General features: G+C 40.7%; 1 protein-coding gene and 3 non-coding genes across 7 annotated transcripts; all 4 read left to right on the top strand.

The window, feature by feature from the left end:
* The first annotated feature begins 477 nt into the window (after window positions 1–477).
* On the top strand, window positions 478–13,893 carry nop58 (NOP58 ribonucleoprotein homolog (yeast)). Of its 4 annotated transcripts, none has more exons than XM_037696677.1 (17): window positions 478–623; window positions 3,142–3,218; window positions 3,302–3,354; window positions 4,357–4,481; window positions 4,567–4,703; window positions 4,907–4,971; window positions 7,441–7,575; window positions 8,724–8,869; window positions 9,090–9,216; window positions 10,693–10,856; window positions 10,939–11,073; window positions 12,258–12,319; window positions 12,407–12,552; window positions 12,626–12,735; window positions 12,817–12,900; window positions 12,984–13,067; window positions 13,143–13,346. In XM_037696677.1, exons 1-17 carry the CDS (start codon window positions 579–581, stop codon window positions 13,200–13,202), a joined length of 1,755 nt encoding a protein of 584 aa, XP_037552605.1. In that variant the 5' UTR covers window positions 478–578; the 3' UTR covers window positions 13,203–13,346. The 4 variants fall into 4 exon arrangements, with proteins under 4 accessions (XP_037552605.1, XP_037552602.1, XP_037552607.1 ...); XM_037696674.1 differs by having other exon boundaries at window positions 12,623–12,735; window positions 13,143–13,341; XM_037696679.1 differs by lacking the exon at window positions 12,984–13,067 and having other exon boundaries at window positions 13,143–13,893.
* Window positions 3,390–3,477, top strand: LOC119429114. The gene has a single exon (XR_005187732.1). It is a non-coding gene; the product is annotated as a small nucleolar RNA SNORD70 (small nucleolar RNA).
* Window positions 8,917–9,000, top strand: LOC119429116. Its single transcript, XR_005187733.1, has one exon. It is a non-coding gene; the product is annotated as a small nucleolar RNA SNORD11B (small nucleolar RNA).
* Window positions 9,243–9,326, top strand: LOC119429117. Its single transcript, XR_005187734.1, has one exon. It is a non-coding gene; the product is annotated as a small nucleolar RNA SNORD11B (small nucleolar RNA).
* Window positions 13,894–15,505: the final 1,612 nt, after the last annotated feature.

Here is a 15,505-nt window from a genome sequence, read left to right as displayed (position 1 = left end):
GGTCTTAGAAAAGTTAACAAACTTTACATGATGTATTTAAAAGCCTCACGACTTCTCGCGAGCTTTAGCCCAGGTATCTCGGTATCTCTGCATCTATGCTGCAGACAAACCCGAAAGGCGTATCTAGAGGACCTCATCTGATTGGACAATAAAATAATGAGCGCATCTATAGGATCACATTTGATTGGATGATAGAAAAATGGGCGTACCCTGAGCTCCGGGGCTTAGTATTAAAGCTCTCATGTTGCCATGTTGTGCGATATACGTGTAACTTTTACGGTCCGTTTTTATACTGTCTTGCGTCTTTACTACCTAAAACCTTTTAATCCAAAAAGTCACGAATAAATAGTTTACAAAGTTTTTTATTTATAAATACGAGCACACGGTTAAAATCCCACACAATCGTAAACCAAAAGTCGAATTCTAGGGATTTCATCAACAAACCTGGCAACCCGGAAGTTTCCTGCTCTACCCATTGCCTCGTGCAGTTCTGGCAGCGACGCGCGGGGAGCTGAAGTGGAAATCTTGAGCTCTCTTACGAGGGAGCGTTCAAACGGATACACAGAGCCGTTTCCAAAATGCTCGTTTTATTCGAAACCGCCGCTGGATTCGCGATATTTAAAGTAAGCATTGCTGTGCTGCTTCCTGTCACCTAGCTGGAAATAAAGTTTATTTTCATGCGGTTGCTGCTTGAGTTAGCTTAGCTTTCCCTCCCGTGTTTGACTTGTAGTCCATTTTAAGTCAGTTCTTTGCTATTGAGGGACCAGTAAATACAAGTATTACAAGTATTATTTTTTACATGCACATGGATGTGCTACTTTATCCCTCCTTGTTTACGTTTAGGAGTTCCTCGTTCTCCATGCTGATGCTAACCCGAGTTAGCATCCTGAGCGGCCTGTAACCACGTGTGCACATGGAGGCACATGGATGCTGACTGTAGTTAGCTAACAGAAAAAACGGTTTATTCCTCGGTATTAATTTGAAGCATATATGTTACCTATATGTTATATGTTACGTCGACTACACTGGTCAATATGAATCCTTAAATTTTTACTTGTCTTTGTTTTTACTTTGCGGTAATGAGCCTAATTTTGATAATCAAGGATACCCATACAATCAGTTCCTATTTGAAACCGATCAGTGTCTGAATCTGGACAGATTGCATTTTTTTGTTTTCATTAAATTGTTGAAAATGGGTTTGTTAGGGGTGCACCGATTGCAGTTTTCTGGCCGATCACTGATTTCTAAGCCTAACTTGACGATACTAAGGTCACAATGCACCTTCAATTTTCCAATATTATTTTATAGAAAATCATACCTGGAACAATATCCTAGAAACAATACACACTTGTTTTAACTGACCATGAGGTAGTGCTCTGAAATATGAATAAAGTTTAGACAATTGTTAAAACTAACAAAAAAAAAATCGGTTTCTCTTACAAGTATCGGCCGATTTTCCAAAATTAAGGAAGTTGGGGGCGATAAATCGGCCGCCGATTTATCGATGCACCCCTAATTAAAATAGTTAAATAAATCTAAAGGTTATAAAGAAACATGCAAAGTAGATCTTACAACTATAGTCTGACAATGTGGAAATTTCATATCGAATTTTCAAATTTGGAAATTTGTTTTCATCGATACCTGATATTGAGTTTTTTTTTGTGTGAATGCTGTAACGGCTGGATTTTTTTTATTTTATTGTTTTTATTTGCGCTTTGTCCACCCTCAATAATCTTATTAAACAGCAAGTGGAGCGGGGCTTGTTTATTTAGCACAGCTGTTAGCAACCAATGAAGCTAAGCAAATCCGCTACCTACACGCTATGCCTAGTTCCACAGTAGGTTTACAAGTGGTGCACTGGTCATAAAACTAGTCTTCCTAACGTGCAATTTTTTTAAATTTTATCCTAGTCACCATAAAGGTATTGAGTGTTACAAAAATAAAAATTAAACAAAAAAACGGCCTTCCCTTTTCATTGGTTACACAGTCACGTATGGTGAAAGCCTAAATAGTAGTGACCACAGCCGCAGGTTGTTTTTTTTTTTTTTTTGCGAAGAATGAAACAAACCACGTATTTCATTGAGGACGGCAAAGATAACTATTAACACTGGTTGTCCTCACAAACTGGAAGCTCAATCCGACACGACTGTTACTATAACTGACAACAGGGCTAATGTTGCGAAGGCGGTGCAACATAATACTAACATTAGCTTGCTATCAAGGCACGTAGCTAATGACAAACGGGTTGGAGGATTGAAGACAATTTATTATTGTTCATTTGTTTTACAAATCAGTTAAAATCAACAAAATACCTGCACAGTATTGCTCCCTGCTTAGTCTGTGCTGAATGTGAAAGTGAAACTTAAGGCTGTGACTTGAAAGCAGTCTTCATGCTCCCTCTGCTGGATACATTGTACAGTTCTAGCTGGTTCCCAGAATTTAAAGAGTTAAATATAGATGTGTTTATATTGACGCGTAATGGGACAATAATTACAACATCTGTCAGAAGCAGTCGCCGTCCCTTTGTGATAAATTTAGCACATCTCGGTTAACAGAAATACCAGATCTTCCTCCTCCGTCAACGGAAAGTAAACATAAACTCAGACAAATGTGCTGGAAGGAAGGTTATGAGGTTTTCTCCCCCGCAATTGTTATTTTAGTATAAAATGTCAATAGCGTCAGATATCGGATGTCTTGCACCTTGTGAAGTTTATACCAGTTTTAAATTCTCCAAAAGCTACGCAAGAACCTGAGTCAGGTGTTTGACCTACATAAGGCTGGCTGTAGTCGTTCTAACAAACGTAGCAAAATCTGACGTAGACTCTCAGAAGATGTTGAGGGATTTGTTCTCATTGTTGTAATTATATGACAAAAATTAATTGCCAGTATTTGTTTTTGCGCTGCCTCAGAACCTTTTCTGTGCACAAACTTCTGGCAGAGCTTTTTTCTCGCTCAGTTTTCTGCCAGGTATCGTGAGATTGGTCAGGACTTTGAGTGCATTAATACAAAAACGCGACTGAAGTGCGCTCTTCCTTGGCTCCAACTGCTCTGCTGTGGAGCATCTGGCCGAGGCTGTTGGAAAACAGAGAACTCTTTACAACTGTCTTCGTGTCTGATTACTGAGTTTGATGTGTTGTCCAGGTCCTTGATGAATCAAAGCTGCAGCAGGTGGACAGCCTGTATAAGGAGTTTGAAACTCCTGAAAAGGCTCACAAAATGTAAGTTTTAATGACACGTTCAAGCACATTGTGGCGCCTTAAACGCTGCAAACTGGGTTAACGTCGCTGTTCTGCTCTATCAGTGTGAAGCTGAAGCACTTTGAGAAGTTTCAGGATACGACAGAGGCCTTGGCAGGTACTGACGTCCTCCTTCCCACATGCATGTTCACCTGAAGTCTGGTCTATGATGCATTTTAGTGTCTGAATGAAACATGAAGCATTTCAAAGCAATCGTCACTACCACTGAGACCACACTCTTAGCAGCGCAAAAAAGTACCAAATGTTGTGTTTGGTTGATTATTTCTTTGTTTTGACATTGCTTCTTGGCAGATAATCGTGACTACAGACTAAATACTGCCACATTTTTTTGAAAAATGCATTTGTGGTTTGAGCAGCAAAGTTGAGGATGCAGGTTTAGCTCATTTTGCGAATTTGACATTATTTGGTGCTGTGCATTCAATGGGATGATTACAGTTAAAGAAACAAGACACACTGGCAATTTAACTATGTAATCATTTAAGCTATAGGGCATCGGTACCATGTGGAAGAACCATACACAGCCAAAACAGCCATGTGCCTTTCGTTCCACCTCATGTACCACATGTGATGAGAAGTACATAAACCTGACTTGGACTACTCTGCATGCACATCACCAACTTGGTCACACTCTGATCATTTAACCCATAGGGCATCAATACCATGTGGAAGAACCATACACAGCCACAATAGCCATGTGCCTTTCGTTCCACCTCATGTACCACATGTGATGAGAATGACAATAAACCTGAGCTACTCAATATGTTGCTCACCATCTTTGTCACGCTCTGATCATTGAACCTATAGGGCATCGGTACCATGTGGAAGAACCATACACAGCCACAACAGCCTGGCGCCTACTCTATGCTGCTCACCAACTTGGTCACTCTGCATTTTCCTAACAATTGTGTTACAATTTAACAAAAACTAAACCAGCTTTCCGGTGGTTTAAAAGATATATTGCCAAGAAGCTTTTTCTTGCTTTTTCTGCAAAGTTTAAATAAGATGGAACAGAAAATAAGTTTTTATAATATATCTATGATATAGATATATCTGGCCTTGTTTGTGTGCTAATTCTTATTATTTTTCCTTCACCGTGAAGCTGCAACCGCTCTGGTTGAGGGAAAAATCGGCAAGAGTTTAAAAAAGGTTCTGAAGAAAGTCGTCGCCAAGGAAGCGCATGAACAGCTGGCCATCAGCGATGCCAAACTTGGCGGAGTTATTAAAGTAAGTTTCCCACATCATCATCACGATGGTTCTGGAGTCGTCAGGCACCTTTCATGCCAAGTGTTCTAACGGGAGTGGTTTTTAGGACAAACTGGACCTGAGCTGTGTCCACAGCCCTGCGGTGGCCGAGCTGATGAGATGCATCCGGACCCAAATGGAGAATCTGATCTCGGGACTTCCTCCCAGGGAGATGAGCGCCATGTCTCTTGGCTTAGCTCACAGGTGGGTCGCACACAGGAAGAAGCTTTTTGTTGTTGTTGTTTCTTCTGCCTGTGATTACATTTTGCTGTCTGAAATAGCCGTGTTGATTTTCCACAGCATTCGTCACTACCACTGAGGCAGCACTTCCACCACATCCTCGTCTTTTTATATCGGAAAATGTTAGTTTTACTGGTCCGCTAATGGATGTGTTCATCTGTTTCCAGTTTGTCCCGCTACAAGCTCAAGTTCAGTCCTGATAAAGTGGATACCATGATTGTGCAGGCCATTTGTAAGTACTTACTCCTAACCCTGCTGACGTACGAGTGTATGTCAAGATATTTTTATATAGGAAATACCTGAAAAGCTGCACTGCCTAAAATATTTATATTCTATTACCTGTATTACTTCATAATGTTCATAATTCATACTTGGTAATAACAGTCTGGGTCCCAGACAGGACTTCCATTTAGTTCCAAATGGCCACAGAGACTGGTCCTCGTTTAAACCTTGGTGACCTTTCATAAGTCGCTGATGATGCCGGCCATGTCCCGCCAACAGTTGAGCTTTCAGAGTACTGTTAGGGCGTGGAAAACCCCGTCTGCTCTACGTGTTATCTGTGGGACAAACGGCTTTCTCGTGACATTTCTGAAAACATGGCGGACGATAGGCCTGTCACGGTAAATCAATTAATCGCATGATAAGTTAAAGTGATCAACCTCGTTTTCATTTATCGGCTTCATCGTTTCGTCGTGTCTCTCTCTTTCTACTGAAGACACTGGATGACAAAAGGCTCAACTCCGGTGCTCTTCCTTTCTCTTTTCTCTTTAAAATCTGTTTTAACGATCCAAAATCGCGTTTTTGGATCGTTAAAAGCAGCTCTGCTAGGAGCTAAGCTAACAGGCAATAAAGTTCATGCTCAATCATCCAGGTACCAAATCCAATAATTCTCAGTTGGGTCATCTGGACAATTTCCTTTTTATAGAGATGCTTTGCACTCTATCCAGAGGGCTTCTTCAGTCAGAGGAGTTCCAGTAAACTGTTTCCCCACCAAGCAGTAACCACTGAGCATCCGCCATTTTGATAACCGGGGGGGAAAAGGAAAGACAGCCCATGTCACGTCAAGGGGCCTCCCTCCCATTTTTCTTAGAGACACGCTGCTCGCGCCCTCACTGTCCATCCTTTGTGTCAAACGGTCTTATACTGCCGTTCTGTGGTCAAAAAAGGTATTACACTCAAAATTAACCAACATTTATTTTTAAATTTGACAATAATTACTAATTATTGTCAAATTTTAACCAATATTATCGTTTATCGCAATAATTTCTGAGACAATTAATCGCCCAGCAGAGTTTATTATCGTGACGGCCTAAGAAACGATCTACAGTCAGAACGAGCTCGTTCGCGCAAATGAGAAGTGATACAAACCACACCGATTGTCCTGCTCAAATAAATGTGTCCGGCCGGTGTCCTAGCTTCGTCACATTGGTCAAATCGGTTTCAGCCGCAAAGCCGGCCCACTTTTTCAGAAGTTGAGAGTCCTGAGCTACAGGTAGGGTGTCTCAGAACCAGAACCCTTGCTGCCTCGTTATGTCTTCTGAGTGAACCACGGTGGTCAGAACACGTGTCGGTCCTGGACTGAGGTGTCTTGTGAGAGAGGCTCTAGAACGGGTGCCCAATACGTAGATCGCGATCTACTGGTTGATCTCAAAGGTATTATGGATAGATCGCATGGCATTAAAAAACATAGACGTCAGCAATCTGTGAAACTTGTCACTTGATTGACAGACGGGGGGGCAGCCAGTCTGAGGCCCCGTTTACACGATGTGAAACGTTCGGTCGTTCATTTACACGACTGCGCTACAGTCCAAAGTTTTTCTGCACTAACAACAGTTATAATAAATGAAAGCAGAGTTGTGTTTTTTTCTTTTTTTTTTTTTTTTTTTTTTACTATTAGCCCTTTTTCAGCATGTAGGAGCAAAACTAATCAAATTGAGGGTTCAAAGAGACGTTAGTGTATTCACCAGTTTGGACGTAACAGATCATGAAGACGCTGCTTGCACGACGAGGGTTGCCAAATAAATTTAAAATGTTTCATTTACCCCCTTCTTTTCTGTGCACACGTTCATCAAACACAACACACAGCTCATCTTAGAATATCTTTACGCTGCACATATGACAGTTTTGAAGCGACTACTATAGTTCATCATTTCTTATCTGGCAACCTGACTGACGTCCAAAATACAGTGTTTTTGTGAGAACCCACTCGTTTTTTTTATTACCCCCAATAAACGTTGGAAAAAAAAGCCAACATTTCCAGAGGTCGTTCTCGTGTAAACGTGTACAGATAGATCACTTTGACTTGGTCTTTTTAAAAGTAGCTCACGTGCTGAAACAGTGTGGGCACCTTTGCTCTAGATGGTTCACCGATAGTGATTTTGTCGCTCAGTTCAATCCATTTTTACTTCTTGTAGTCCAGACTTGTATGGAATTTCTAAATTGACCTTTTAGGAACCCTGGTAGTGTAATTACCTTTAAAACCAGAATATTTCCAGTTTATTTTTACAAAAACCTCGTCACTCTGTCAATTTGACAACAGCTCCCTGAGAAACGCTCGTTTGTACTTTAAAGACATTTTATTGTTACATAAAAGTTTGGTTACTGTGTATATTCTTGTCATAACATGATAAATAAATTGACTTGTTTCAGAAAGAACGACAAGGAAGGATTGTCTGTTTCTAAAAGTGTCTTGTCTCTCCAGCTCTTTTGGATGACCTGGACAAGGAGCTAAATAACTACATCATGCGCTGCAGAGAGTGGTACGGCTGGCACTTCCCCGAGCTGGGCAAAGTCGTCACAGACAATCTGGCTTACTGCAGAACTGTCCGCACAGTCGGTAAGATCAGCTTCAGCAACAAACGCGGAACGTTCCCCCCTTTCAGGACAGAGTTTAACGTTAACTTGTGTTGAGAAAGCCAATAGAACAACTTCCAGTAGGTCTGTGTGTACGGTACTTTGGGAGATTATAAAGTCTGTCTGTAAAGCTGATCTCACCCTTTAAGTGGCGTTATTTATCCAAGGAGCCGGCAGATTTTTCAAACAGGAAATCTGATCAATTAACATCTAGGCCTGTCGCGATAAATCAATTAATCGCGTGATAAATTAAAATTATCAACCTCGTTTACATTTATCGTTTCTTTGTCTCTCACTTTCTACTGAAGACACTCGATGACAAGACTCAACTCCGGTGCTCTTCACTGACCCCTCCCTTTCTTTTTTCGCTTTAAAATTTGTTTTAACCGTCCAAAATCATGTTTTTGAGTCGTTAAGATCAGCTAAGCTAACAGGCCTACCTCAGGAAAACACCTCCGTCTTGTCGAAGCTCCAAAATTCACGGTTGAAACCCGTGCCTTCGTGTAAAAAGTTGTTTTTCTCTGCAAAAAATCAGCGGAGTACTTGTTTACTGATTTTTTAAATTTTTATTAAAAGCTTTGTGTGACAAATGCTATGCTAAAGAGCTCAAACCACACCGAGCGGCCGCCATTTTGAGAACCGAAGAGAGACGGCCCATGCCACGTCAAGGGGCTTCCCTCCCATTTTTCTTAAAAAGACATGCTACTCGCTCCCTCACTGTCCATCAGTTTTGTGCTGCCATTCAGTGGTCGAGAAAAGGTACTACACACAAAATTTGGCAATAATTACTCATTATTGACAAATTTCAAACAATATTATCGTTTATCACAATAATTTCTGAGACAATTAATCGCCTAGCAAAATTTGTTATCGTGACAGGCCTACTTTTTACTGTACAGTATCCAGTACTGTCCAAATCACATGAATAATATTAAAGTTAACGATCGTGTTGTGTACAATTTATTTTATTTATTTATTTTTCCCCTTGTGTTCAGTCTTCTTTTGAAAAACTGTGAAAGAGCGAGTCCGCGAAGTAGCGAGGTGTACAGGGTGTTTGCTTGTTCGGGCCATCGCTAAAGTTGCTCTATAAGTTTGTCGATGGGCGAATAATTAGCCGTGCTCTTGCTTTAGGTGATCGCACGAACGTGTCCAGCACCGACCTGTCGGAGATCCTTCCTGAGGAGGTGGAAGCCGAGGTGAAGCTGGCTGCTGAAATCTCCATGGGAACAGAGGTGTCGGAGCAGGACATCGCTAACATCCAGCACCTGTGCGATCAGGTACGGCTCGGGAAAGTCAGTCCCGATTTCTTTCTGCTGAGTTCAAGTGTCTGTGGTGATGATGACGACGTTTGTCTTCTTCCTGAAACAGTTCATGTGGGTTTTCAGTCACTACCTCATCTGAACAGTCACGTGACTTCGGCTGTTTTGGCCCGTTGTCGTTTCTTCGCTGGTTCATGCTGAACAGATGGTCTTTTTATTTATTTATTTTTTTTCCTAGGTGATAGAAATTTCAGAGTATCGCGCTCAGCTCTACGACTACCTCAAGAACAGAATGATGGCGATCGCCCCCAACCTGACGGTGATGGTGGGCGAGCTGGTCGGCGCCCGTCTCATTTCACACGCTGGTGAGTCCCAAAGCGTTAGAAACTCCTGGCAGGCAGTGATGATGAGGACAGCATGTCATCGTCCTGAATTTGACTGATGCTTTTAAGTCACTACCTCATCTGAGCCGTCTGGGATCAGGTCCAGGCAGGAAACTGTCCCCAGGGTTCCTGCAGACTCTGGAGGAGTATGGAAAATAAAAAAATTAATTGAACGAGAGAAAATGCTTTTCCAGCGAAAATGCAGTGTGGATGCTTATTGCTGAATTTGAACTTGCTGAAAAACAGCTGAAATTAGCTCAAATGTAGCTGAAATGGAAGAAGCCTGAATTAGCAGAGGAAAGCAGAAAGAACAAATATTTGCTTAATAGGTTTATTGGTAAATGAGCCAAAATTAGGAAATTGGTTTAAAAATTATTATGAAATTAGCAAAAATAGCATAAAAGTAGCTGAAAAGGCAGAAATTAGCTTAAACTACCAGAAGGAAGCAGAAAGAACTGAAATTAGCTACTAAAAAAGGTGGAATTGGCTGAAGAAGCTAAAATTAGCATCTAAATAGCTAAATAGTAGCTGAAAGAGCAGAAAAAGTTGAAATTAGCAGATTAAAGCTGAAAGGAGCATAACAAGCTGAAATGAGCAAAAACAAGTTAATTAGGCTGAAAGTAGCAGAAATTACCATGAAAAAAATGTGAATTTATCTGAAAACAGCTGAAATTAAAAAAATGCTTAAAAGCTAGTGGAAAAATTAGAACAAGCTTAAATTAGCAGAAGAAAGCAGAAAGAACACGTTTGCTCAATTACACTGAAAGAAGCAGAAACGAGCACAAAAATGTGGAAATTATCTGGGGAAAAAAAGCTAAAATTAGCAAAAACAGCCGGAAACCTTGCTAAATAGTAGCTGAAAAAGCTGAAACTTGCATACATAAGCAAAAGGTTGTAAACAGATCTATAGATTTGAAGGATGTAAAATGAGCTCAGTTCATTTTTATGAGAAAAAAATTGCAGAAAATGCTAAATATTTCATATGGCTATTTATGGCTTCAAACATTAAACCAGACGTAGGCAACTTATGGCCCGTGGGTCAAAGTGGTCTTCTGATAATCGCCGTCTAGCCCCCAATATCTGTAAGAATTGAAGATTGAAGAAGTCCTTTGGATGAAGGAAAAAACGTCTCGGGGAAAGAAAAAAGAAGAAGAAAGAAACCGTCCGGATGACCAGACTGAACATTGTTGGATTCTTACAGATAGTTTGTTTTTAAGAAGATTTATCGTATTTAACAATTCTTTATGCGACCGCTTTAAATATCTTGATTTGGCCCTACAGGGTGAAAACAATGTTGCCCAACCATTAGACAGCTGTAGACTTACATCCACTGATTATTTTCTGAGTGTTTCATTCTGTAGATATAAAGAAGACCTAATGGATAATAGAGTTTCAGTTACTTGGTTCTTTATGTTGACATGTTGGTGGACTCCAGTAAGATCTCTGCTCTGTGTTAAGGGTCCCTGCTGAACCTGGCCAAGCATCCAGCCTCCACGGTTCAGATCCTCGGAGCAGAGAAGGCTCTGTTCAGAGCCCTGAAGACTCGCAAAGACACGCCCAAGTACGGTCTGATTTATCACGCCTCTTTAGTGGGCCAAACTACAGCCAAGAACAAGGGCAAGGTAAGACGAGGACACCAGGCCGCTGGTGGGAGGCCGACCGGTGAAGACAAACTAACACCGTGGTGTCCTGTGACGTCCGCAGATCTCCAGAATGCTGGCAGCTAAAACTGCTCTGGCTATCCGCTACGACGCTCTGGGAGAGGACACGAACGCAGAGATGGGAGTAGAGAATCGCGCTAAGCTCGAGGTCAGACTGCGCCAGCTGGAGGACAAAGGAGTGAGTACAGTGAAGCACAGTAGATTGCATTTCTTGCGAAAAATGCACTGTGAATGCTTAATGCAGAAGAACTTTCTGAAAAACAGCCGAAGTGAGCTATAAAATACATTCTTGAAAGGAAGCTGAGATGGAAGAACAATACTAATTTAGCAGAAAGAACACATATTTGCTAAATTAGGTTAAAAAATGCAGAAATTGCCACAAAAATTAGGATATTAACTTTTAAAAAGCTGAAAAGGCAGAAAGAAGCTAACTACCAGAAAAAGGCAGGAGGAGCTGAAATAAGTTTTTATTTTTAGAAAGACCTGGAAAAGCTAAAAACAACATCAAAACAGCTAAATAGTAGCTGAAAGAGCAGAAATGGCAAAAACTAGCAGAAAAAAACTGAAAGGAGCATAAGCTGAAATTAGCAGAAAGAAGTTAGAATGAAAGTAGCTGAAATTACTGTGAAAACTTAAATTTATCTGACAACAGCTGAAATTAGCTAAAAATGCTAAAAGGGTAGCTGAAATTTTAGAACAAGCTCAAATTAGCAGAAATTACAGTGAAAACTTAGTTTTATCTGACAACAGCTGAAATTAGCTTAAAAAATGCTAAAGGGGTAGCTGAAATTTTAAAACAAGCTCAAATTAGCAGAAAGAAATTAATTAGGCTGAAAGTAGCAGAAATTACCTTGAAAACTTAGTTTTTTCTGAAAACAGCTGAAATTAGCTAAAAATGCTATAGGGGTAGCTGAAATTTTAGAACAAGCTCAAATTAGCAGAAAAATGTAAATTAGGCTGAAAGTAGCGGAAATTACCTTGAAAACTTAAATTGATCTGAAAACAGCTGAAGTTAGCTCAAAATGCTAAAAGGGTAGCTGAAATTTTAGAATAAGCTCAAATTGGCAGAAAAATGTAAATTAGGCTGAACGTAGCAGAAATTACCGTGAAAACTTAGTTTTATCTGAAAACAACACCGTCAAAGGAAAATGTTAGTCAGCGGCAGGAAGTTACTGAGAGAGTGCTGGAAGTTTGTCAAAATAAAATATAACTTGTAAAAATTCTGAAAAAAATACATAAATTAGCCGCTCCTGCATATAAACTGTGGGGTACAAAGTGTGAGAAAAAAGTAGCGGCTTGTACACCGGTAATTACGGTAGATGTCCTTTGCTGCCCTCTTTCAAACCTCTGGTCTCTTTTCAGCTCCGAAGAATCAGCGGAACGGGCAAAGCCACGGCCAAGGCTGACAAATACCAACACAAGAGGTGAGGAGATGCAGATTTCCTCTTTTTCCAAAGACAATGAATTTTCTAAAAAGGTAAATCAATTTTATTTTTATTTACTTCTCTCAGTGAAGTTAAGATTTACGATCCTTCTGGAGATTCCACCATTCCATCCACATCGAAGAAGAGGAAGTTTGAGGAGGTCAGGGAGGAGGAGGAGGAGGAGCCGGTGACGCCAGTGGTCAAATCCAAAAAGTCTCGAAAGGAACCAGAAGGTGAGTAAAACGTTGATCCTTCACTCGGATTTCTTAATTAAACTTAACATTTCTTGTGCTATTCAAAAAGAAGCTGAAACGCCAGCAGCAGAAACGACAGATCCTCCCAAGAAAAAGAAGAAAAAAGAGAAGAAAACGGAAGAAGAGCCGAAGGAGGAAGAGGAGGAAGTAGCCGTGAGCGAGGTCGGTTTTTAACATGGACGCTAATTCGTGAACCAAGTGACATTTTTCTTTTTAATCTGATTTTTTTTTTTTTTTCTTCAGACGACAAAAAAGAAGAAAAAGAAAGATAAGACGGCACAACAGGAGGAGCCAAAGGAGGAAGAGGAGGAAGTAGCAGTGAGCGAGGTCAGTTTTTTAATGTGGACGCTGATTCGCAAACCCTTCGACAAGTGACGTTTGTCTTTTTAACCGCCTGAATTTGTCTTTAGACGGCAAAAAAGAAGAAAAAGAAAGATAAGACGGCACAACAGGAGGAGCCGAAGGATGAAGAGGAGGAAGTAGCAGTGAGCGAGGTGAGAATCAAACACGTAAACTATTCCGAATGTGTGACGAATGCTTTTATGAACTGCTCACTCTTTGTTTTCCAGACATCAGAAAAGAAGAAAAAGAAGAAGAAAAAGAAAGTAAAAGAGGAAGACGATGAGTGAAAACATGGGGCGGTGTATATACTTTGTTTTAGTTAAGATTTTTTACATTTTTCTCCAGTATTTTATGTTTAAAGGCAGTATTAAGTGCCTGTCTGGTATGTTAAACCAGGGGTTCCCAACAGTGGTCCTTGAGGAACACCGTCCTGCATGTTTCAGCTGTTTCCCTGCTTTGACGCACCTGATTTGAATGATTGGGTGATTAACAGGCTTGTGCAGAACCTGAGGAAGTAATTCGCTGAATCAGGCGTTCTGTAGCAAACAACTGGAACATTCAGGATGGTGTTCCTCAGGGACCAGTGTTGGGAACCCCTGTGTTAAACAACAGAACCGTTGTCATTTTATGATGGAAAAAGAACAAACCAATAAAATCTGAGTTCTTGTTTGTTTTTTACCATTTCTACTTGACAGTTTGTACATTTAAATGTATCGTACAAATCTATGGACATAATTAAACAACAACAACAAAAAAAACATTTCAGTTGTGCAAACGGAAACTGTGAACTTTGTGCCTTGATAGAATAAAAACATGTAACTAAACATTGAATTTGGTTGTATCTAGTATCAAATAGAGGTTTAATCAGTTTCTGATGACAAGCACTTAACTAGATTGGTGTAACTTTCAAATATTGATTTGTTTTGTAGTATAAAAAGGAGATAGGACCATAGATCATTGATTTTTAACCATTTATTACAAGTCATGCCAAGCAACATCCCAGGGGTTAGACCGCCCCAAGCAAGAGAAACTTCAGTTTATTTATATAACGTAACATAGTATAGTAACGTTCTCTATCTTAAGGATGCCAGCAGATTGCATTTGGTTTTCATTTCGTCGCACTTCCATCCTGAGCAAGCACAAAGGCAACAGTGGAAAGGGAAAAACCCTCCAAACAGGAAGAATCCTCCGGCAGAACCAAGTTCAGGACAAGTGGCTATTGCTTCATGATCTTGGTCCATCTAACCACTGGAGTATTGGTCCATTTTTTAATGACAAAAGTTATTTCAGGTTAGATGAGCTGCTTGTATCCAACAATGTTTGGTTGAGGACTGGACCATTCAAGCTGTTTCTCCTTAAATCTAATGAATTGTTCCTCTGGTGGAGATTATCACAGCAACAGAATCAGCCATCCGCAACAACAAAATGAAAGAGGGTGAAGCAGAACAGCTCAGAATCAAAGTTTCATCCTGCCTCAGCAATGCCAAACCACCACCTTCCAACATCAGTAGAGAGGAGGGATGCACTCACCACTCTTAGCAAGGACAAAAACATCATCATTCTCCCAGCAGACAAAGGAAGGTGCACAGTGATTTTGAACCAGAAAGACTATCATGAGAAAGTTATGTCACTCCTTAGTGACGTAAACACATGAACCTCTGAAAAGAGATCCAGGAAGTGGTTACAAGAAGAAGTTAATAGATTGCCTGAAAAATTTGGAGCAGGACAAGGCTATTGACCATATTCTGTACCACAGACTGTACCCAGGGGAGGTCACACCTAATCTGTATGGTTTACATAAAATCCACAAACAAGGTGTATCTTTAAGACCAATCGTTAGCATGATTAACTCTGTCACTTACAATGTTTCCAAATATCTGGCGTCTGTACTCATCCCTTTAGTTGGCAGCTCAGAACACCACATACAGAACACCATGGACTTTGTGGACAAGGTGAGGGATGTCATCATGGAGACTGATGAAACAACGGTCTCTTGATGTCACATCACTCTTTACGTGCATTCCTGTTGATGATGCAGTAGAGGTGGTCAGTTTAAAATTAACATCAGACACCACTCTGAGCAGCAGGACCACGCTTTCCACAGAACAACTGTGTCAACTCTTGAAACTGCCTGCAGTCAACCTACTTCACATATGGGGAGCAATATTAGGCAGAAACATGGGTGTGCTATGGGGTCTCCAGTTTCTCCTATTGTTGCCAACCTGTACATGGAGGAGGTAGAAAAGAGAGCCTTGACGTCCTTTTCAGGGACACCACCAAGTCTTTGGTTCAGGTATGTTGACGACACCTGGGTTAAAATTAAATCTCAGGAAGTCCAACATTTTACTGACCACATCAACTCTGTGGATAAATACATCAAGTTCACACGAGAAGATGTAAAAAATGGCTGGTTGGCTTTCTTGGACTGTGAGGTCTCAGTCTCTGATAGAGGACATTTGCAAACTGAGGTGTACCGCAAACCCACCCACACAGACCAGTATTTGCAGTTTGACTCCCATCACCCTTTGGAGCACAAGTTAGGAGTCATCAGGACTCTGTACCACAGAGCAGACAGCGTCCCCACTAGCTC

The sequence above is a fragment of the Nematolebias whitei genome, chromosome 23 (assembly GCF_014905685.2).
Source record: "Nematolebias whitei isolate Nwh7 chromosome 23, NemWhi1, whole genome shotgun sequence".
NCBI lineage: Eukaryota > Metazoa > Chordata > Actinopteri > Cyprinodontiformes > Rivulidae > Nematolebias > Nematolebias whitei.
Note: the sequence above shows the minus strand (reverse complement) of the source record. Positions and strands in the feature narration are given on the sequence as shown.